This window comes from Euleptes europaea, chromosome 15 (genome assembly GCF_029931775.1).
Source record: "Euleptes europaea isolate rEulEur1 chromosome 15, rEulEur1.hap1, whole genome shotgun sequence".
In the NCBI taxonomy this organism is placed as follows: Eukaryota; Metazoa; Chordata; class Lepidosauria; order Squamata; family Sphaerodactylidae; genus Euleptes; species Euleptes europaea.
In genome coordinates this window covers 975,297-998,832 of record NC_079326.1, presented here as the reverse complement: position 1 = coordinate 998,832, position 23,536 = coordinate 975,297, and the positions used below count along the sequence as shown (strand labels likewise).

The window sequence follows — 23,536 nt, the reverse complement described above, 5'->3', positions numbered from 1 at the left end:
TGCAAAGCAATACATCAGACTTGGTTTATGGGTTGAGGCATATGGAAGGCCACTCCTCCGATTACTAGGATTTTGCAGTCCTATTAAACACATGGAGACCCATGGCTGAACCTGGAAAATTTTTGTTTGTGTCTGCTGTTTGGAATAGCCAAAACTTCCCCATAACGGCCACACTGAACAGAGCTAGAGATCCAGCCCTATATCAGACATCATTTGCCCTGGGTGCTTTGTGGCTGCACAAAGCTCCAGGCCTGCAGAATAACTTCCATATTTTAAAAGTACAACACTCCAGAAGTCAGGCCTGGAACCATCAGGGAATGGGGTGGCAAAGCTTCTTCTCAAAAGGTTAGATGTCCCCTTAGACGCAATTACACCAACCCCGCCCACCCCACCGCAGCCCCAGGGGTGCAGCCACCAGCAGCCACGCAGGTCTGCTTCTTCACGGTGCCAACCACAGCCCGACAAAAGCACTGTTAGCGATCAGGGCGCTGCACACAGAACACCTTGGCCTGGTGATCCCCAGAAGTGGTGACCACAATGGAAGCATCTCTGCAAAGGTAAAAAAAAAGGGGGGGGGAGGTTAAGTGCTCAGGCTAGTGATAAATCATGGCCGAAGCCCCTCTTTTGGAGTTCACTTCTACACCCATGTTTATTCAGAAGCAAGTCCCGAACTGATTTCAAGGGGTCTACTCCTAAGCAAGAGTGTAAAGGATCACTCTCTCACAACTTCTCACAGGGGGTGGGGGGTGCGGGAGAGACACTGATAATGCCGTCCTCTGCAGAGTTAAATTGGTCTAAGTGTACTGATTTCAGTGGACTTAGACAAGAGTTAATACCCAGGACGGCACTATAAACCTTCCCAATTCATAGGTCAGATCCCACAATCTGTCAGTAGGAAGCGGCAAGAGTTGCAGATCTTTCCCACAGTCCCCTCCCTGCCAGCATGACCTGCGGGACCTGCATGGACTATCAGCAACTGGGCTGTGACTGCAAGGAGGAGAGGGAAGGGGAACATTCCCCGCCTGACCCAGTCATCTCAGCACGAGCTCCTTACACCTCAACGATCCTGCCTACTTATCCCAGGGCTTCTCTTTCCCGACAGCAGCCCTTGCCAGGCCTCTGACCACCCAGAATCTTCCCACCCAACTCATTTCTTGCTCCAGGCACTCACTTGTTCAAAGCAAAGTCCAGGATTTCAGCCGAGTGGCCCCGATACTCGCTGATCAGCTTGCCAGAGCGCGCATCCCAGAGGTAAACAGCACCATCCAGGCTGCAGGTGTAGACCACGGGCGAGTCCTCTTCCCACAGGAGCCGCACAATCCCTGACTTCAGATGCAAAAGAAAAGGGTGGCATTGAGGGGGGGGCATTCCCATCAACTCAGGGTTTGGCTGGGTCATACGGTCCCTCAGATCTGAGGATTACTAGACAGCTCTTTTCAGCAATGTTTCCACAGGGTATATAGATTTACTGTTTTAAACCATTGGCTGAACAGCAAGTCTAATCTGTACCCACTGTGGCATTCACTATCAAGTTTGCATGGCACAGTGATCCCCACAGCAGGAAAAAGGACACACTTCTATGGGAAAGACTGCATGGGTTTCACAGGGAAAGATTTGTATATGGGTCAGGGCAGTAGCTACAGCCAAAACTCCTTTCTCTTCCCTCCCCAAACTAATCAGAACCAGAGCCACAGTTTCCACCATGCAATCAGTAAGAATCAAAAATACACCAGCAGGTATCTACCAGTTCCTTTCTTGACAGCGCTGCTCGGGAACAGGCTTCCAAAGTGCCTGCCTGCAACCTTTGCAGGCCCCACTCGGTATCCATTTGGGGCTCACTATAAGCAACAGAGCTACAAGGCAGCGGTGTGGAGTGTCAGCTACTGAGAACAGCCCCAGTCTAAAATTTCCAGGCTTCTATCCGATAACACCGGCACATCCTCTAGCGTCCTAGCGTTTCAGAAGGCCAATACATTTCTTCACAATACCTCCTGGTGGTTGCTCTGAGGAGCTTCTTCATTACCTCGTGTTGACACTTGTGTCTCAGGGTCTGCGTGGCGAGGTCATAAATAGCCAAGGTCCCATCCAAGTAGCCAACAGCTGCCAATGGCATTCTACAACAGCAAGGTTGGGGAAGTTATTTTTATTACATGCCATTGATGTGTGTCTTCTACCTATCCCATTTTTATCTTGCCAAGTGGCATACACAGGTCTCCTCTCCTCCATTTTACCTCCACAATCCTGAGGCTGAGAGAGTGAATGCCCCAAGGTGACCCAGTGACCGGAATGGTTCTGTGGGCATATGGACCTTGGGTCTCCTTGGTCCTAGACTGGCATCCTAAATCACTACACCACCGTGGCTGCCTTATGGAGGAGCAGTTGACACGGGCTGAGGTAGTTGGTTTTCAGCCTTAATGAGGACCTTACCTGAACCACATTTCTCTTGTTCCGTCAATGTCTTCACTATGTTCCAAGTTCTGTTTCCCCCAGTTTCCCTTCAGTTAGGGTATTACGATTACACAGATGTTAACTTACTATGAGAACCAGTGTGGCATAGTGGTTACAAGCAGCAGACTCTAATCTGGAGAACCGGGTTCGATTCCCCACTCCTCCACATGAAGCCTGCTGGGTGACCTTGGGCCAGTCACAGTTCTCTCAGAACTCTCTCAGCCCACGCGGAGCCAGGCAATGGCCAACCACCTCCGAACGTCTCCCGCCATGAAAACCCAACAGGGCTGCCGTAACAGCAGATGGCACTTCCCACCACAACTTACTGTTTCTGACACATAAGATATAGGATTATAAAAAGAACAAAACTCATGCATTAATTTATTCTATAAAAGGATTAACATGCTTATTTGTCAGAATGCAGAGTCTACTGTAAATGGTAACAAAACAATATAAGTGAATAATTCTTTCCAAAGTGTGGCTACTAATTCTTTGCGAATTGACTACAAGCCTAACCTAAAACACTCCAGAGAACATAAACATTCTTTCTTTAATCTTAACTTCTCTGTGAATAGCTATTTTTCTACCTTTATTTTTAAGAGACCTTTAACTCCACTAGCCCCAAATTCTCAGCAGTCTAACTGTATCATGTATATAATAACTTAGTACTGATTACAGTCCCTTATTTTCAGTGCCCCTAATCAAATATATCATACCCCATATACAACTGATCTCAGGGGCCAGACCATATCTGAAACAAAACACTGCTTGGATAAGCAGTTGACTTTCACCTTTTCTCCCCCTTAACATCCTCCCTCAAGGAGCCAAAATACATGTTACGTGTAACACCGCTTAGGTCACAGGCACCTTGTTGTTTGTGCAGGAACTAACCTTTTAAAACCTCACCGTTGCTTTGCGTGGACCCAAATACTGCAAGGGGGAAGGAGGGCCCCACGAGAAATGTGTAGGAGGACAGCATAAAGCCCTTCCTTCCCCCTCCCAGCAAATGGAGCTGTGTGGAGCAGCAGAGAGCAAATGTGTGACAGAGAGTTGGTGTGGCACCAGTGAACTGACTCATAAACATAAGAAAAGCCCTGCTGGATCAGACCGAGGCCCATCAAGTCCAGCAGTCTGTTCATACAGTGGCCAACCAGGTGCCTCTAGGAAGCCCCCAAACAAGACAACTGCAGCAGCACCATCCTGCCTGTCTTCCAAAGCACCTAACAGGCATGCTCCTCTGATTCTGGAGAGAATAGGTATACATCATGACCAGTATCCATTTTTACTAGTACCCATGAGTACCCCTCTCCTCCATGAACATGTCGACTCCCCTCTTAAAGCCCTCCAAGTTGGCAGCCATCACATCCTGGGGCAGGGAGTTCCACAATTTAACTATGCGTTGTGTGGAGAAGTACTTCCTTTTATCAGTTTTGAATCTGTCACCCTCCAGCTTTAGCAGATGACCCCACTTTCTAGTATTATGAGGGAGACAAGCTTCTCCCTATCCACTCTCTCCATACCGTGCATAATTTTATAAACCTCTATCATGTCTCCCCTTAACCGCCTTCTTTCCAAGCTAAATAGGCCTAAGCGTTTTAACTGCTCCCCATAGGGCAGTTGCTCTAGTCCCCTGATCATTCTCTGTACAGTTGCTCTTTTGTGCACCTTCTCAAGCTCTGCAATATCCTTTTTTAGGTGTGGTGACCAGAACTGTATACAGTATTCCAAGTGTGGTCTCACCATAGTTTTGTACAAGGGCAGTATGATAGCAGCAGTTTTATTCTCTATTCCTTGTCTAATTACGGCCAGAATAGAATTTGCCTTTTTCACAGCAGCCGCACACTGGGTTGACATCTTCATCGAGCGATTCAGTATTACTCTGAACACTATAATATCTTTAAAGGGGGATTGTTCAGTATCTCAAAGAAGGGTAGGACAGCCTGCTGTCTGTCATGTCACACCCTCCCAACGGAGCTAGGGGCTCCCCCAACTTACGTAAGGGCAGGTGTTCAGAGCACACCAGGCTCCCTTCAGCCATAAAAGAGGCAAGGCAGCAGATGCCACAAGAAAAAGTTCTCTCCAAGCCATAACAGATATAACTTGGAGAGGGGGTGGCTAGCTTTCTTTAAGCAACTGGGTTATTTTCAAAGCAGCATGTGCATAAAGGGGAAAGAGCTTTACGCACTGTAGAGCAAGGTCCCAGTTATGAACTGTGGTGCATGGAATTATGAACCAGTTATTATGAAGGTCCCAGTTATGAATTGTGCTGCCAACCCGTGCGCTTGCCTGCTGGAAGGACGAGTCAAAACAGTGGCCTCAGAAAAAGCACACACACACTGCCTGACTGGAGCTGAAATTGACAAGGATTGGAGAGACGCACGAAAGCCTCCCCAGCCAAGCATGACTGCACAGCAGCAAAGGAAGATGTTCTTCCTGTGGTCCACCTTCCTCAAGGATCAGCAAGACTCCATAACCGAATAGGCTCAGAGTCACGTACACAGCTCCCCCCATCCCTAATCCCCACTTTCTCTCAACTCTCACTCGGAATTCAGGAACCTCTCCACCGAACAGGCAAGTATTACCCAGCTGCATCTGTGCTATGATCTACAACCTTTATTTCATAGAATCTTGTATGAAGTTTTGTGTGTGAATGTTTGAATGCACATATAATTCAGTAAAGCTTTTAAACTAAAGCCATTGCTTCCTCACTTTTATTTCAAGTCATAGATAAATGCACTCCAGTAGACATTGGTCATGATCCTGAGAGTCATTCCGATTGCTAGTTAATTAAGCTAATATCCCCAACTCATCATCAATATACATAACTGAACAATTCGGCTAACAGCAGGTACTCCAAGTGCATTGAGCTGTCTGGTCAGAGCAAAAGTGTGGCCCTTCTTGTCAAAGGAGTTTTCTAATACTGTACTAACCTGCTCCTCACCAGGTCCACAAGTCCCAAGGTTGGCCTTCTTTATGAAGCCCATGAACACACCTCCCCTCCACCCACAATACTCACACATTGCAGAAGCCCAGGGACTCAACCGAGTTGGATTCAGCTTCTTCAGACCTGCTTGCTGAAGGCTTGGGGACGAAGCTTTCTGCTTTGAACACAAAGGCAACCTGCAGGAGAGAAAGAGCTGAAGAAGCATAGCTCCCAGAGCCAACATCAAAAGCATCACCCACTGTCAAAGGGAACACTGGCCAAGTGCAAAGAACAAACTGATCTCTCCTCTCATGCAGGTGTTCTTATGCCCAAGCATACTGGTCCCATGTAGCTGATGTAACTTTTCAAATAATAGGGATCAAGCTTATATTTATATTAACTTACTGCATTACTGTATATAACAGTATTAATGAAGAGCTAGTATGGTAGATTAGAACTTGGAAGATGTAGGTTCAAATCCCAATTCTACCATTCTGAGTGACCTTGAACCAGCCAGGCACGCTCAGCCTAACCTGCCTCACAGGTTTGTCTTGAGGATAAAATGGGGACGGGAGAACCGTGTGCGCCACCATGAGCTCCTTGTGGGAAGGGTGGGATAAAAATATACCAGACAGATGACAAAAATGACTGCTCTATGTTCTGATTTTGCAGAGAGGAACTTTTTAAAGAGATTAAGTATAGGAACTCAGTTGTTTCAATTTTGTAATCTTGGTAGAAAAACGGGATCCGTTTACTGGGTTGGATCCTAAGAACTGTGAGCAGAGCTCTTCCTGCCAGAGCCCCATACCCCTTCCCCTCTCCCCAAAGTCATGAAAGGTGAGGGGACTCTTGGAATAATGCAAGAAGAGGCAAGGGGGACTACAGCTGGAAGGGGAAATCTATAGAAATTACATGGATTGCTTATGAGAGTGGAAGCCCTTTATAGAATGAGTGGGGAGCCTGGATCCAATCCTTTCTTTATGGAAGCTCTAGATCTACTGGCTTCCCTCTGGAGTGAAACCTGTTCTCCCAAGAGGTTTTTTTTAAAAAAGGTTTCCAGATAAAAAGATCCCCTGTTTTGTTCATCCCAGAAAGAAGCAAAAGAAGGCACTCACCTTGCCAGTTGCAGAGTTCACTAACTTGGCATGGCAGTCAACAGAGCCGGTCAGGACTAGGCTGCCATCCTTATTGCTGGCTACACAAGTCAAAGGGCCCTGGTGCCCATCTGGACCTGGCAGGATTTGGTAAAAAGCAGATGTCACACAACTGCAGAGCGGACCTACGCAAGTGCAGAACTCAACACAGCACATCAGCCCACTTTTCCTCCTTCACACTCTAGTTCTTCCAGTGCCTTGACCCATAATTGCCTAGTATCCTTAGGTAAGAGTACCCCAAGGCCATACAAGCTCTCCTGTACCCTCCTGCCCAGCCAGATGAAGATTAAACCAATCCACCCCCTCCCCATTTAGTTGCAGTCCAGCTGAGGCTCCTTATCCAAAAGGAGAGGATGCCGACACACCTTGTAGTACAGAGAAGAGGTCTACATCAGCGAGCAAGTGAGGGATTTTTTATTTTTTAGCTCAGCTGGCTTGATAAGAGTCTCAGAATTCCCTACATTCCTTGGAACCCATCCATACTTCCAGAAAGAGGCTGCTTCCTGCCTTTGTAATTTCTTCTGATGAAAGAGCTATGACAATTGGATGAAAGCCACCCTACTTGGCAATGAGGAATCACTCTTGATTTTTGACAGTAAATGGAAATAGGCATAGATGGGAAATGAAACCCTTGGTACCTTTTAAGACATGCAGAGAGCTGCCTTGCTTCAGATCCCAGAAGCGCACAGTCCCATCTTCGTAACCAATCACAACTCTCTTCCCTGCATTGAACACCGCTGTGTTAGTCACTCCATGATGACTTCTAGCCTTCTTTCCCAAAGTCCTTCTCAACTCTTAAACAACCCCTTTGCCACCCCTCATGGGACAGAAAAACTAAGGGTGCACTTGGAAGGACAGCCTCACAGCATCTCCTCCCACAAAACATTTTAGTTATTTACGCCATTTATAGTCCACCTTTCTCATTGGGACTCAAGGCGGATTACACAGAGTAAGCCAATATGATCAACAGGATGGGACATCCAATAAAAACAAGGCACTAGAATTTGTACTGTAGAAATCTGGAATAAACCAGAAATCTGAAAACAGAACTGAAGCAAAGCATAGGTATAACATGACACATTAAACAATGCAAAAATTACATGGTAGTATCCTACTTACAGCAACAGGTAGTACGAGCTATACACAATAGTAGATACCATAGTCCCTAAACCTCTACCCAAGTAGCTTTCTAAATGGTTCTGCAAAGTGCAACTGTATTACCTGTGTAGAAAAGCCCTCTAGAACACAGCTTTGAATAGTTTTTGGGAAGCCAGGAGAGTGGGAACCTTCCTGACCTCATCAGGCACTCCCACCCACCCCGTACCAGTTCTGCCAGCCAAGCTCTACATCCCAAGCCCCATTCCTCACCGTCAGGGAGGACATGCCCACATGTGGCTGGACAGTTTGGCCCTTGAAATGTCTTGCACTCTCCACCAGGGATCTTCCACATCCATGAATTGCCATCAGCTGTGCCAGCTAGGAGGACAGAGGCCTGGGGATGCCACTCCATCCACTGGGGTTGAGTGCCAAGAGGAGAGAAAAGTCAGACTGGGAGATGAACAAAATGCTATATGGATCTAAAGGGTTTGGTATGAAAGGAATAAGTTCCTGCCCAAACAATATAAGCTGCTTGAAGCCGCTCCAATAGCTTAGACCTCAACACATTAACTAAGAATAAATACTTAACATATAAATAGCATTTTAGAATAGAATAAATAGCACTTTAAGAAAGTTTAACATACAATTTCTCAGTAATCCTTACAGGAACCCTAGGAGGAAGGTTAATATCTTTCTCACATGGCAAATAAGCAAGAGAGGGGCTGAGAAATGGTGACTTGCTTAAAAGTACCAAGAAAACTGACGACCAAGGCAAGATTTCGCCTGGGGCATCCATGACTCCCCCCTCCCGCCAGCAAGTGATATGAGTTTGGATACCACGTCACCTCCATGCGATATTGCAAATATCCAAATGGCCATGACAAAGCTGAAGCCATTTTACAAGAACTGCTCAGTAAGCAGCGTTTTGCCCCTGCAATGAACCCCCATCAAAAAGCTGTACTTTATGCTGTGCCAGATAGCCTAACAGTTTATTTCCTAATGTCTATTGCTGTTACTGCTGCTGATGAAATGGTTCCAATGGGAAGCTCACCAACAATCTCAGGCCCACCATGCAGGGCCCTTACTTCAAAGTAGCTTCTTAAGGATTACTACAGATAACCATTAATGCTATTAATCCAAAAGGTATCAGACTACAAAATAAAACAGCAGACAAACTCACACTTGCCTCACAAAACACAGCAGTGTCAGCCACAGCACTTCAAAACCTGCCAGGAGATCTACCAGAAATGGCCCAGGCAGGGAACCTATTTCCCATGGACCTGCTTTCGAGTCTGAACTTTTTCATATTATTACATTTCTAGAATACATGGCCTGCCCTCACTAGGTTAGACAAAGAGATCCATTCAGTCCAGGACTTAACTGAGCAGTGGCTGGCTGACCAGACAACCCTCAGAAGTTCACTAGCAAGGCAGCCACCTCAGATTCTTGTAAGCAGAGGAAAACCGGCCCTGAAATACAAAGGTTTCCAAGGATCTGTCTAACTCCAAATAAGACCACTACAACCCCACCCCCGTGGGAGTGCAAAGGAAGTCATTGGAACGCCCTGGCAGTACTTCTTAAAAGCAACAAGGTGAACAAAAACTCACTGACACATAAATTCATGACTTCAGCCCACCTCATAATTTGGAACAACTGCACACAGCCATGGGGAGACTAACATAGCATCATTGCTGGCTAGGGGATTACAGTATTAAACTATAACAAGTTTGTATGAAGATCCATCCATGACAAACGTAAGAAATTAGCAAGCTTTCCCTTGCAAAAGGAGAATGGCCTCTTCCAGTACTAGATCACTAACCAGCCAATTAAACCTGCATTATCAGTTTCAGTTTTCTTTTAAGCTTCGTTCCAATTACTAAGTCAGTTCTGTTAATTGATCTTTTGTGCAGTCCTGCTTTCCCAAGCCCAAAAGAGCCTAAACCACTTTTTGCAGGCCTTCGCAACTTACTGTGGACGGAATTCCCTTACTATCAATTATGAGAAGTCCAAGGTTCTGTTTTTTACCAAATCATGGAAGCCATGGAACTGGTCAATAAACAGAAACAGTACAGAGCAGGTAAAGCATTTCAAGTATCTAGGAGTCTGCTTCCAATATAATCTCAGATGGTCCATGCGCACCAGAAGCAAGCCTCTAATCAGGCCAAATTAACATTGTCAGCAATTTGTTTTTTCTACGCCAAAGGCAGTCTGTTCGTCCAGCAGCCATACGAGTTTATAAAGCCAAAGTGCTTCCCCAGCTATTCTATGGGATCCCAATTTGAATAAACTCTAGCTTAGAGCTAACTCAATCCATCTTTCTACGTTGCTTGCTGGGAATCTCAAACTGTGTAGCACACGCAGTACTATGTCTTAGTGAATTAGGGCTCGATTCACTAGAAACAAGTGTGTGTGTTGTGTGTGTTAAGTGCCGTCAAGTTGCTTCTGACTCATGGCGACCCTATGAATCAATGCCCTCCAAAATGTCCTATCTTTGACAGCCTTGCTCAGGTCTTGCAAACTGAGGACTGTGGCTTCCTTTACTGAGTCAATCCATCTCTTTAACAATTTCAAGCTTACCCTGATTCATGCTTCTCACATTCCATGTTCCTATTATACGCGTCGAACAGCTTCGGACTTTCCTTTTCATCTATTCATGTCAACCACTGAATGTCCTTTTGGCTTTAGTCCAATCGCATCATTAAGAACAGCGCTACTCGTACTTGTCCTCTGCTCTACCCCAGTAGCAGATTGAGTGCCATCTGACCTGGGGGTCCCATCTTCCAGCACTATATCTTTTTTCATTTTGGATTGTCTCATCATAGGGTTTTCAAGGTAAAGGTTGGTCAGAAGTGGTTTACCAGACCCCTTACGGTATTGCTCTCAACTTCTGACACACACAAACCCCCTCACCAGGTTAAGGTGTGCATCCAGAAGGGGAGAAACAAGAGGCTGGTTTATAACATTTAAATTTTGGCTTCGGTTGTTTTTTAGATCTAATCCCTCCAACTTGGGATGGCTAATGCTAGCCAATTACTATCAAGTCTAAACAGCTCAAATTAATCACTCTTAAACTCAAGAAAATGGGAATCCCACTGGAGTCTCTCTACATGTCTGATGAGCAGCAAGCTTTCAGATTATTAAAACAAAAGGATTTTAGACATTGAGTGGCAAACTCTGTCTTCATCAGTGCGTAGGGTCTTCTCCCCATTAGAGCTACCCAGCACTCAGAGCCCTACTGACCTACTTCTCCTGTTTAACTTCCCCACAACTCCAACGGGCCTTCATGTTAGCGTTCCTAAACATCTTTCAGTCTGAAATCCTTTGGGGTTGATTTAAGAACATCCCTGTCTGCAATCGGACTCGCTCATGTTCACAGAACCTACTATGACCCACTAGTACAATGACCCAGGTGCTGCTCTACTGTGTCTATTATGAGTCTTTACGGGAAGTTCATATTGAACCACTGATAAAAGATATCTCATGTCTCTGCAAAAGACAAAGTGGCTTTCCTTTTGGCTGACCGGCATTCTTGTGCTATGGAGAGGGTAGCAAAGTTTTGTTTAGCAACCATGAGAATTCAAGAAAATAAGCATAACTTATTTGTTGGTTACCATGGATGAAATTTTATTTATTATGAATTTTAATTGTTTGATATACACTTTATATGGTTGCCATTGTAACCAATATGCCAATAAAGGTATTGAGTGAGTTGATCTTTTGCCTTGGTTCAAGGAGAGCCAATCAGATCCAGGAGGTGTTTTCTCAATTTTTGCCCAGTTTTGACCTTTTGGCCGGTTCTCAGGAAAGCTGAGCAGGGTGGCTGCTGTAGTGGCTCTCACTGGGGCCCCAGCCAAGGTCTTCTCAGGCTGAAACTCCCATCCCCGCATTTGCAGACCCCATTTCTCACCTCTAAATCACCCACTTCAAAAGACCAGATCTCCTCTTTGGTGTCCACCTGCCATACTTTAATCAGTCCACTCATATCACCTGTGGCCACGAATGTGGAGTCATGACTGAAACCAGCACAAGTGACAGAGTCTTTGTGACCTAGGAATAATGAAGAAAAAAAGATCAAGCTTTGTGTGCTTGGGCAATTTTACACAATTAAGCATAGCCAAGATGCAACAGAGATTCACCAGATTCAGCGGGTCAGGGCAATATCTCAAGACTTTTGTACTGCCTCATTGTCCCGATGTGTGGGTGTGTAAAGCGCCATCAAGTCGCCGCCAACTTAGGGTAACCCCCTAGTGTTTTCAAGGCAAGAGACTTACAGAGGAGGCTTGCCATTGCCTTCCTCTGCATGGTGACCCTGGTATTTCCTGGTGGTCTCCCATCCAAGTACTAACCAAGGTCAACCCTCTTTAGCTTCTGAGATCTGACAAGATCAAGCTAGCCTGGGCCATCCAGGTTAGGGCATCATTGTCCGGATACTCCTGGATAATCCCTTCTCATCCCAACCACTACATTTCAACAGCCCCTCCTAAATTGTACCTACAGTGTGGGACAATGGCTAAGAGACTAGAGCTGTGCGGTGTACCATGAAATACTGGTTCCAACCTGCCCTCTGGTGTGAACTTAAGAGGTGGCCTTAGGCCATGCTTTCACACCCTCAGCCTCCTTTCCCACCTCTTCCCCCACCGGAATCCACTAGGATTTCTACCTTACTGGACTACCATAAGGATTATTGAGAATGTATATAAAACACTCGGAACCCTCTAAAATGCCAGATAAATAGTAACAACATTATCATCATCAGCCTCCTGTCTCAACACCACCAGCCGTGTCAACTTTTTTTCTGATACAAAGGATCACTCTGGTTTACATTCTTGGTCAAGTGGAATCATTCACACATGGCAGTCTTTCACACTCACAGTCTTTGAGTGCCCCCACCCCAAAAAAGTGAGAGAATACATTGTCGTCTCAAATAGGAAAGAGCATCCATTATTACTTCCTCCCATTCAAATATGAGAAACACCAGCATAGATTAATGGTTAGAGTATTAGACCAGGATCTGAGAGACCCAGGTTCAATCACTGTTCTGCTATGGAAACTTTCTGGATGCCTTTGGGGTTGTTGGGAGGATAATGGGGAGGAGAGGAGAATGGTGTGAACTGCTTTGGGTCTCCATTGGGGAGAAAGGTGGAGTGTAAATGAAGTAAATAAAATCAATTCATGCCTGAGGTAGAGAGAATAAAAGTGCTTATTGCTACAGATACAAGCAAAATATGGTAATGAGTGTTGTAAGCCTCCACCCAACAGCAACTGGGAAGCAAAGGTTGGCTCACCTGAGCATTCAAAGAGGAGCTCACCATCACTGAGGCACCATACATAAGCCTTGTCATCTTCTCCACCTGTCACTGTCAATGTGTTGGTCTTGGGATCAATACCAACACAAAAAACAGAAGCTGTGGAGAACAAAAAGAATGTCAACAATGGACCACAAACATCTTGTCCAGATAGCCATCACTCACCTCATATGGGAACGTGCCTTCCTCATCCTCTATACAGCCTCCTCCCCATGGCCTTGTAAGGCCAGTATGTCAAGGAGAGAAAGGAGCGCTTGCCAACATAGCAAGTCATTACATATCAGGAACTGTGTGGTCAGGAACACATTGCACTGTGGGAAACTGGATTGAGCTGGATAGAGCAGGTGTTGCTCATGAGCTGATGCAAGAAGGTGAAATGGGAACAATGACTAAGCAAATAAGTCAGCTGTGTGCTGATTGGTTCCTGTAAACCTGAAGTGTATAAATGTACTGAGAAATGTAACCAACAGCACGGGAGATAGTTGATGGAGTGTCGAGAGTGTGCGAGTTGGATTTTATGCACTGTAAATAAACAATCACTGGCTTTTTGTCGCTGGGCTGTTTTTGGATTCTGTACTAAGGATTCTATAACTAATCCGCCAAGCTCCTCATGACAGGGTTATGGGCCCAGCCCGCTACGCGAGAGTCGACAGCGGTGGCATTACTGAGTCAGAGGATCCAGAAGGCTACAGAGCAGTGAGAGAGTCTGAGTGAAGATATGGCTCAGACTGGAATTCCTGTGGAAAAGCTGACTGCTGAGAACTACCACGTCTGGTCAGTTCGAATGGAGCAGTATTTAAAGCGTGAGTCCCTGTGGGGTGCTGTGGAGGGGGCCCCTGCTGCTGAAGATGATGAAGAGGAGGAGGCCCCAGTTAGTGCAGCAGATAGGGACCGAGACCGGAAGGCGCTGGCAAATATCATTCTGACAGTAGATGATAGCCAGCTAACGTATGTGGCTGGGAAAGATAACGCCAAAGAGGCGTGGGCGGCTTTGCGGGCCGTGCACCTATGCACTTCGGCCGGGACTGTACTTGCGTTAACAAGGAGGCTATACAAGTGCCATAAATCGTCCCTGACGCCAGCCGGAGAGCACCTCAGGACTCTAACAGATTTGTTTAGACAGTTGGAGCTGAGGGGGAAACAATACTCTCCTGAAGACCGCATGTATGTAATGCTCGGGTCTTTAGACGAGAGTTTCCATGTACTCACCACGTCACTGGAGTGCATGGACGAAGCACTACTCACGCCAGAGTATGTGACCGGACGGATCCTTGAAGATGAGGCAAGACGTGCAGGATTTAGGATATAACATTGATTTAGAAATTTGGGGAAATTTGTGGGGGGGAAAATACAAATTTACAATCACTAATGAAATAAGAGAGAATCTATATAAAATGTTCTATAGGTGTTACTTAAAATCTATGTTGTTAACTAAAATGAAAAAAGAGGAATCAGGTCTATGCTGGAAGTGTAAGTCTGAAAAAGGAACATTTTTGCACGCCTGGTGGTTATGTACCAAAATCAAAGGTTTCTGGAGAAAGGTAGTAACAGAAACAATTTGATTAATTGTACATTAAAAATAGATCCTGCTTTTTGCTTACTAGAAATCCCTAAAGGGAAAATGGAAAATAGTGATAGAGTCATATGCCAATACAGTTTCTCAGAAGCAAGAATTATAATTGCTAAAACCTGGAAGCAAGTAAATAAACCTTCAATCAGAGACTGGAGAGAGAAATTATGGATGTATATGCGAATGGCTAAATTAACAGATTCTTTACACGGTAAAGATATGGAAGATTTTAAAAGATCTTGGTCAAAAGCAGTCGTATATTGGGACAAACTGGTGAAAATGAATTTTACTAAAATAGTTAATGAGTTATAGAGATATGGTTTTATACACACACACACAATATATATTTATATATATATAATTTTAATACCGTTCAAACACTTCTCCGGAAGTCAAATACTGGTGGTGGGATACACGTATTAGGGTGGGTGGTGGGTATTAAGAGTACTTTAAATTACTATAATTTTACTAAATATTCAAAATAGTTAAAATAATTGTATGTACGCTTGCATTTTGTAGTTTTGTTAGTTTTATTTTGTATGTTTGTATTTTTTCTATTGTTGTTTCTTTTGTTTTATATTATAAAAATTAATTAAAAAATTTTTTAAAAAAAAGATGAGGCAAGATGTGAGGAATGCCGAGGGCAGACGACCTCAGCCGTGCAGCGAACACAACGGTGATTAGAGCAGCTCATCAATCATCGCGGATGACGTCAGCCCAGCCGGGAGTTCACCCGGAGGAGCCCTGCAGATGACGTCAGCCCAGGCGGGAGTTCACCCGGGAGGATTTCGGGAGACTATGAAGATGACGTCAGCCCTGGGGAATTGGCAACCCAGAGAAGCAAGTTTCTTCCCTACGCAGAAAGCGCAGAAGCAAGTGCGTGGAGCTGGGGGCCGAGGGCGTGAAGATTACAAGCAGGAGCCGGAGGAGCACATGTGCTTTGTGACAAAATGCTACAGCTGTGGCATCTTCAAAAAGACTGTCTGCAGAGGAGAAGAAAACAAAATAAAAAGGACAGCACAAGGCCGTTTACTACGTCTACAGCTGTTGTTCTCGCAGAAGCCGGTAAGGACTCTGATTTATGGCTGCTCGACAGCGGAGCAAGTGAGGTATTCACTAATGAGGCTATTAACTTGAGCAATAAAACAGAGTCAGCCCGAACACATGTGAGCCTAGCTGATGAGAAGAGGTTGGCTGTAAAGTGTGAGGGGGATTTGTTTTTTCCTACCTTAAATTACACTTTTAAAAACGTATCGTGCGTACCTTCCTTAGAAAATAATCTGCTCAGTGTATCAGCCCTGGCAAAAGCAGGCTTCACTGTAATGTTTAAAGACAAAGCATGCAGTGTAAGTCGAGAAGGAGCTTTGCTGTTAACAGGGAACCTGAAGTAGAATGTATACGTGGTTAGCAGAGAGACCCTACAAGCCAAGAATGTAGAGGTGGGGAATGTAAATCCCCATAATGAATGTGTTCATTTATTACATCGCAGGCTGGGTCACGCCAATTTTCACATCATAAAGAAGACCCTAGAGTTGTTGGGTGATGGTGTGAAATTAAATAAGTGCAGTAAGTTTTTGGACTGCACAGTCTGTATATCTGCAAAGAGTAAAAGGTGCCCCAAAGCCAAAGCAAGCCAAAGAGTGACCCAAAGACCCCTACAGTTAATCCATGTAGATATCTGTGGCCCTTTCATTGCAAGTGTGTCAGGAAACAGTTATGTTTTGGTGATCACAGATGATTTCACGAGGTTTGGGTGGGTCTACTTGCTTAAGAAGAGTGAGGCTTGTCAAACCTTGAAATATTGGCTTGCCAGAGTGGAGAGGCAACTAGATTTGCAAGCGGTAGCCATTCAAAGCGACAGAGGCGGCGAGTTTCAGTCTCAGGCCCTTATCCAATGGCTGGAAAGTAAGGGGATAGAGCACCGCTTAGCTAACCCCTGTGTGCCACAAGAAAATGGGATTGCTGAAAGAAGAGGAGGGTACTTACAGTCTATGATGCAAGCATTGCTCGAGGATGCTAATCTGAAGCCTACATACTGGGCAGAGGCAATTAAAGTAGCTTGCTATTTAATTAATAGACTGTGGACTTCAAGCCTTAATGATATTCCCTACAGGGTACTTTATGGGAAGAATCCCTCTTTAAAACACCTGAAAATATTTGTAACAAAGGCGTGGGTCAATATTCCACTTAAGCATAGAAGGAAAGGTGGCAAAAAGTTCAAGCAAATGCTGTTTCTAGGGTACCAGAGTGCAGCTAAATCCTACAGATTTGCAAATGATCAAAACAAAATAGCCTTTAGTAGGTCAGCAAGCTCTGCAGAAGCTCGGAATTGGCAAAGGCTGCATGGAGCAGAAAAGGAAAATGAAACTGTTACCTTGCCAATTAGTGAACAGCCTGAAGTTAAGACAGAGAGTGTTTCCCTGCAAAGGTCTCCAAGAAGAGAAGCTAGCATGCTTTAAACTTCAGAAGGAGGTGAGTCAAGTGGAACACCTGTTAGGCATTCAGAGAGCGCTACCAAGGGCATTGTACCTGAGAGATTTGGGTATGATACTTGTGGTCGGATTTGCAATGTGACAGTTTGTGAACCTGAAAGCTATGAACAAATGTTAACCTTAAGTGAAAAGGATAAACAGGAATGGTTCCAAGCTATGGGAGTAGAAATGAAAGCGTTGAAAGAGCACAAGGTATTCACTCCCACCAATCTACCAGACGGGCAGCAAGTAATAGGCTGCGGATGGGTTTATAAAATCAAAAGGCTTACAGATGGAACTTTACAACGTAAGGCCAGACTAGTGTGCAAAGGTTTTGCACAAAGAAAATTTCTGCATTATGAGACCTTTTCTCCCACGGTCAGGTGTGAATCGGTGAAGTCAAGTCTGGCAGTAGCAAGTTTGAAAGGTTTGGTAGTATACCACTATGATATTCAAACTGCCTACCTAAATGCTCCCTTGAAAGAACAAATCTATATGACTCAGGTTTTGAAATAAATAAAGGAAAGACAGTTCTAAAGCTAAACAAGGCTTTGTATGGGTTTCATCAGTCAGCCAAAGAATGGAACAATTGCCTTGATAATGCAGTAAAGCAGTTAGGCTTTAAGCAATGTGTGTCTGATTCATGTTTGTACACAAGGTGCGAGGGTCATAAAGTCATTTACCTTCTGATTTATGTTGATGACCTGATGGTGATGACAAGCAATAAATATGAACAGGAGCAGTTCCAGAAGGAGTTGGGTGAATGGTTTAAACTCAAGTGTTTGGGGGAGATTACTAATTACCTAGGGGTGGAGATAAGGAGAGACACTGATGGAATGTTCTCCCTATCACAACGAAACAAAATTCAGCTATTGTTAGAAAAGTATAATATGCTGGAAGCAAATGTTGTGGAATCCCCTATGACAACAGGCTATGCAAAAGATGAAGCAGAAAGCAAAGGTTGTGATAAAACGTTGTACCAATCTTTGATTGGAAGTTTGTTGTATCTGGCATGTTGGACTAGACCTGAAATATATCAGTCTGTACACTGTTTGAGTAATCACAATGTTGATCCCAAAGACAGGGACTAGAAAGCAGCAAAGAGAGTGCTGAGGTATTTAAAGGGTACCATAAACAAAAGACTGTATTTGAAGGCCAATAGTGGAAAGTTGGAAGCATATGCAGATGCTTCCTGGGCCAATGAGAAACACGCCAGGTCTACAACAGGGTATGTAATCTATTTAGACAAGGCACCAATACACTGGAAGTCACAGAAGCAATCGTTTGTGGCTACTAGCACCTGTGAAGCGGAGTACAGTGTGATCAGTGAATGCAGTACTCAGATTGAATGGTTTGTGTATCTGCTAAAGGAATTAGGTGTAAGTGTGCCACTGCCTGCAGTGATATACACAGATAATGAGGCAGCTAAACAATTAGCCAATGAACAGTGTTTTAGGAACAAGAGTAAACACATCAGGATACGATATGAAAACATATCTGATGCTGTGGAGAAAAACCTGATATGTGTGAAAAAATGTTCAGGTGTGAAAAATGTGGCAGATCTATTCAGCAAAACAATACACTGTCAGAGGTTTGTAAAATTGACAGACCTGATATGCATGGCTTGAGAAGGAGTACCAAGATAGCAAGTCATTGCATATCAGGAACTGTGTGGTTAGGAACACATTGCACTGTGGGAAACTGGATTGAGCTGGATAGAGCAGGTGTTGCTCATGAGCTGATGCAAGAAGGTGAAATGGGTGCAATGACTAAGCAAATGAGTCAGCTGTGTGCTGATTGGTTCCTGTAAACCTGAAGTGTATAAATGTACTGAGAAATGTAACCAACAGCGCAGGAGATAGTTGGTGGAGTGTCGAGAGTGTGTGAGTTGTATTTTATGCACTGTAAATAAACAATCACTGGTTTTTTGTCGCTTGGCTGTTTTTGGATTCTGTACTAAGGACCCTACAACTAATCCACCAAGCTCCTCGTGACAGCGCTATAATGGTGTCACACTGTAGTAGCTCACCCTCATTTCATTTAAGAAGGAAACTGGCCTTAGAAAGTCAAAGGGAAGTAATTGCAAAGGGCAGCAGTCCCAATTTGGACAATTCAGCAGTTGCAATTCAAGTTAGCAATTCTGCCTTAAAATTGCCAAGGTTAAGTGCAAGAGGAAGGAATGAGGGTACCCGCCAGGATTAACTTGTGATTTGCCTCTCACCTACACCCCAGGGGACAGCTATGTAAGGAATGTAAGTGGCAAATACCATAGCTAGACCAACACTTTGTCAACTGAATCTATCTTGCCAACCCAAAGTTAGTTTCAGGCACCAGTAAGCATTAAGCAACATAAAAACCACTCCAAGGGTGAGAGGCAAACAATCCCAGCAGAAGCACAAGTAGCACTGCCCCTGCCAAAGTCCAAACCCAAGTTTCATTTTGCCACACTCCCCATAAAAAGGACAGAATCCCTCACCAGTTGCAGAAGAGAAGACATGAACATCTTCCAGGGAAACCAGATAATGTAAGGAGAGGGCAACTCCCATCCCTGTACCAGCTCACCTGTGTGCTTTGAAAATGTGACCTCACTATCATCTTGAGCCTCCATGCCTTCCTCCACCCCCTCATCTTCCTCCTCTGTCTCCCGAGCAACCTCTTCTGCTTTTAAATCCACATCTTCCATCTCATTGGCCAGATCATCTGTGGCAAGAAAACAAACAGAATTTGACAGAATTTGTCCATCTTTCTCGCTGGGACTCAAAGCAGATTACACAGAGTAAGTCAAAATGAGACATCCAATAAAACAAAGCAATAGGATTTGTCTAGTACAAATTTGGAATCAACCAGAAATCTGAAAACAGAACTGAAGTGAAGTATGTGTATTAACGTCATGTGTTAAACAATGCAAAAACTACATAGGAAGATGCTGCTTACAGCAACAGGAAGCATGAGCCTGTTTCCTGGAATGTTCTTTTTAAGACTTTGCAACAGATAGATTGTGGTAATCAATTTTTAACAGCTGTCAAGGCCATATATACAACACAGAGAGTGAGGTTGTTGATCAATGGGATACTAACTGAAAGCTTCAAAACAGAAAAAGGCACAAGACAAGGCTGCCCCCTCTTTCACCTTTGTTGTTTAATTTAGCCATGGAAGTGCTTTGCCAATAAGATCAGATCAAATCCCAAAATTAAAGGACTGAAATATGAAAATCAAGAATACGAAATCAGGAGTTATGCAGACGATGTGGTTTTAATTTGTCAGAAACCAAAGACATAACTGTTTGAGATTAAGCAACAGATTGATTTATTCAACTATTACTCAGGATATAAATTGAATAAACATAAAATTAACATGATTCCATACAATTTATCTAATGAAGAAAGATCTGAAATTCAAACCATTTTGCAATGTTCAATTCCCCCCAAAAAGTGTCAAGTACCTAGGAATCAAAATTCCTACAGGAAGCGATTCAAGTTATGATCTAAATTACAAAGCTTTATGGACCAAGATTGAAATAGATCTCGAAAGATGGAAAAGACTTCAAATCTCATGGCTAGGCCGAATAATGGCTATTAAGATGAATGTCCTGCCGAGACTAAAACTTTTTGTTTCAGACATTGCCCATCAGTATTAGTCCAACTATAATGAATAAAATGGCAACGGCGTATTAACAAATTCGTATGGAAAGGAAAGAAACCAAGAATCAGATTCACTGTGTTACGAGAAGAAGAGAGGTGTTTTGGCACTACCAAATCTGCAATTGTCTCACCAAGCTGCAACTTTGGTAGCGTTAACAGACTGGATCCTACAACCAGAGGACAGGAAGATCAGACTCGAAACGGCCGGTTTGAGCCAAGGCTTCCATTACTGGCTATAAAATTCATAAGACACTCCCTAAAACGGCATATATGGAAAACATAACGATCCACTTATTTAAAGTGTGGAACCTTATAAAAGGGACGCTCAGCCCTTCTCCTCCTGGTATAATGTCACCAACAGAAGCGCACATGGATTATGCAAGCAGATCTAACAACAATTACTTAACCTATAAAGACCTGATCAAAAAAGAACAAGCAACCCAAGTCTTTGCAAGAATTACATGATGAAAACTTCAAGATTGCTTGGTATGCCTACCATCAAGTTATACATGATTAAAAATAGCCATGTTTTTTAAAAAAACATGGTAGCCATGTTTAAATATTTGAAAGGATGTCATGTTGATGAGGGAACTAGTTCGTTCTCTGTTGTTCCAGAGACTAGGACACGGAGTAATGGATTTAAACTAAGAGAAAAGCGATTCCACCAAAACATTAGGAAGAACTTCCTGACGGTGAGGGCTGTTTGACGGTGGAATGCGCTGCCTCGGGTTGGGGGGGTGGAGTCCCCGTCTTTGGAGGTCTTTAAGCAGAGTCTGGATGGCCATCTGTCTGGAGTGCTTTGATTGTGGGATCCTGCATGGTGGGGGGGAGGGTTGGGGTCACTAGGGGTGTGTGTGGGGGGGAGGTAGTTGTGAGTTTCCTGCATTGTGCAGGGGGTTGGACTAGATGACCCTGGTGGTCCCTTCCAACTCCACGATTCTAAAAAGTGATTATCAGCAGGCAGGAAGGGACAGAAAACCAACCGAATTTGAACAGATGATTATCCAACCCCAAGACCGCTTGTTATCAAAAGTAAAAGGTTGTTATTGACTCTTGAAACATGGAATGAAATGTCCTATTTTCCCTATATGCCTTTCCTCACTTTTCTCTTTCTGTACCCCTTAAAAATGAATTTTTTAAAAAGGGGGTGGGGGTATCTTCCAGGCTAGAAGACAGCGTTTTTTGCAGCTGTGTGAACCGGCTCCTCCAGCTGTGATGGTGGATCCAGTATAGCGCGCACACACACACACACACACACCCAGGCTCTTGGCTACCAGCAAGGGTGCGCTGAGCCCCACCCCCCCCACCCCGCCTCTCGCGCTCGGCACGGATAAGGCCCGAAAAACACCCCCCCTCCTCCTCCTCCTCCTCCTCCCACACGCAGACGCAGGCCGTTCAGACTCCCCCCCCCCCGCCGCCGCCGCCGCCGCCCCTGTCCGCCCTCACCAGGCCCAGGCGGCGGGAGGCCCACCACCTCCACGAGCTCTTCGGCAGCCCCGTCCTCGCCTGCCACGAGCAGCGGAGCCGCCTCCGCCATGGCGGCTGCCGAGCCCGCTCGCCCGCCCGCCCGAGGAGAGGCGGAGTCAGAGGCGCCGCCACCAATCGTCGAGGGGGGGTGCTGAGGAGACTGTCCAATCGGAGCCGTCCAAACAGCCTTCCTCCTCCCGGCGTTCCGAGCACTGGGCGGGCAGGGAGCCGCCGCCGCCGCTTCCCGTGACCCGACGACCCGGAAGTGCACTGGCGCCGGTCCAGGGCCTCAAGGGAGGCTCATGGGAGATGTAGTGCAGCCAGCCAGGCCCCCTCCGCAGCTGCAGCGGACGGTCTTGCCCGAGATGGCGGCGGCGGCGGCGGCGGCGCGTGTCCGGGCTGCTGGTGGGGCTCGCGGGGGGGGGGGGGGGCGGACACGGAGTCCTCTTGGCGGCGCTGCCTTCACGTGCCTGGGGGGAGGGGGGCTGCTCAGCGCCCCTCTCTGCCCACGGAGCCCGGCGGGGCTGGCGGCGCGCCCGTAGGCTGCGCAGCACTTCAGCCCGGGGGTGGGTGGGGGTGTCAGGGCCACACATCCCCTGGGTCCACCACAGCCCCGCGAGGCAGGCCAGACTGAGAGCGCGCGGGCCCCCGCCCCCCGGGAGGCTCCTCTGGCAAAACTGGGGGGGGGGGCGGCTAGAAGAACCCGGCGCCACGCGGCCCACGCAGCCGGCAGCCCCCCCCCTCCGGCGCCCCTCCCTCCCTCCCTCCCTCGCACACTTAGCCGCGCAGCACACCCCCACCCCACCCCGGGCGCCGCTGAGCTGCCCGCCGGGGGCCCCTCTCCGCCCCACAGCTGTGGTTTCCAGGAGACACGCGCACACACACACACACGCACACAGCCCGACCCAGGGGTTGCGGTAAACGGGGGGCGTGGCGGGGGGGGGGAGAGAGAGGGACCCAAGAGCCCTGTTTCAAGAAACAGCCATTTATTTGGAGCAGCCGCGCCCCAGAGGCCCCCATGGGCCGAAACCTCAGAGTCCCGGTCCTACCGAGGGAGGGATATTCATCCAAATTCAAGATCTGGCCGCCATCCCCATTCAGGGCAAAGCTGACGGTCATGCAGGCAGAGGGGCGGCCGGAGAGTCACAGCTGCCCCCAGTTCTTGTGATGGTTCACTGCAACCCTCCGGGACTCCTGCCCCAATGACCAGCACTCAGACCCACAGAGATACGCTGCCCAGCAACAAGCTATTCCCGGGCTGGCCTAATACATTTCAATACATTTACAGAAAGGACAAGAGATTATTACCAATTGCAAAATCAGGGGATCTTCCGTAGTCAGGGAAGTCTACCTTGCTGTCTCGCAGGTCTCCTTGCTGCTGCTGGGAGCCGAACTGCGGGCTCGAGGGGGCCCGAGGGGGGGGCCACCCCCTCCCCCGCCGCCGGATTCTTCCACAGG

The 23,536-nt window shown here is 46.1% G+C and overlaps 1 protein-coding gene across 1 annotated transcript; it reads right to left on the bottom strand.

Moving 5' to 3' along the window:
- Window positions 1-452: 452 nt before the first annotated feature.
- Window positions 453-22,148, bottom strand: AAMP (angio associated migratory cell protein). Its single transcript, XM_056861617.1, has 11 exons — window positions 22,058-22,148; window positions 19,533-19,670; window positions 12,909-13,028; window positions 11,531-11,670; window positions 7,894-8,038; window positions 7,164-7,247; window positions 6,487-6,602; window positions 5,465-5,568; window positions 2,024-2,114; window positions 1,172-1,326; window positions 453-549 (listed from the first exon to the last, which is right to left on the bottom strand). The coding sequence occupies exons 1-11, from the start codon at window positions 22,146-22,148 to the stop codon at window positions 474-476; spliced, it is 1,260 nt and encodes a 419-aa protein (XP_056717595.1). The 3' UTR covers window positions 453-473.
- Window positions 22,149-23,536: the final 1,388 nt, after the last annotated feature.

Coding starts and splice junctions, on each gene's coding strand:
- AAMP (XM_056861617.1), bottom strand. CDS start 22,148: ATGGCGGAGGCGGCTCCGCTGCTCGTGGCAGGCGAGGACGGGGCTGCC. Junction 11,671..12,908: donor GCTCCTCTTTGAATGCTCAG/GTGAGCCAACCT, acceptor CATTATTCCTAG/GTCACAAAGACTCTGTCACT. Junction 7,248..7,893: donor TGGGCATGTCCTCCCTGACG/GTGAGGAATGGG, acceptor TGTTCAATGCAG/GGAAGAGAGTTGTGATTGGT.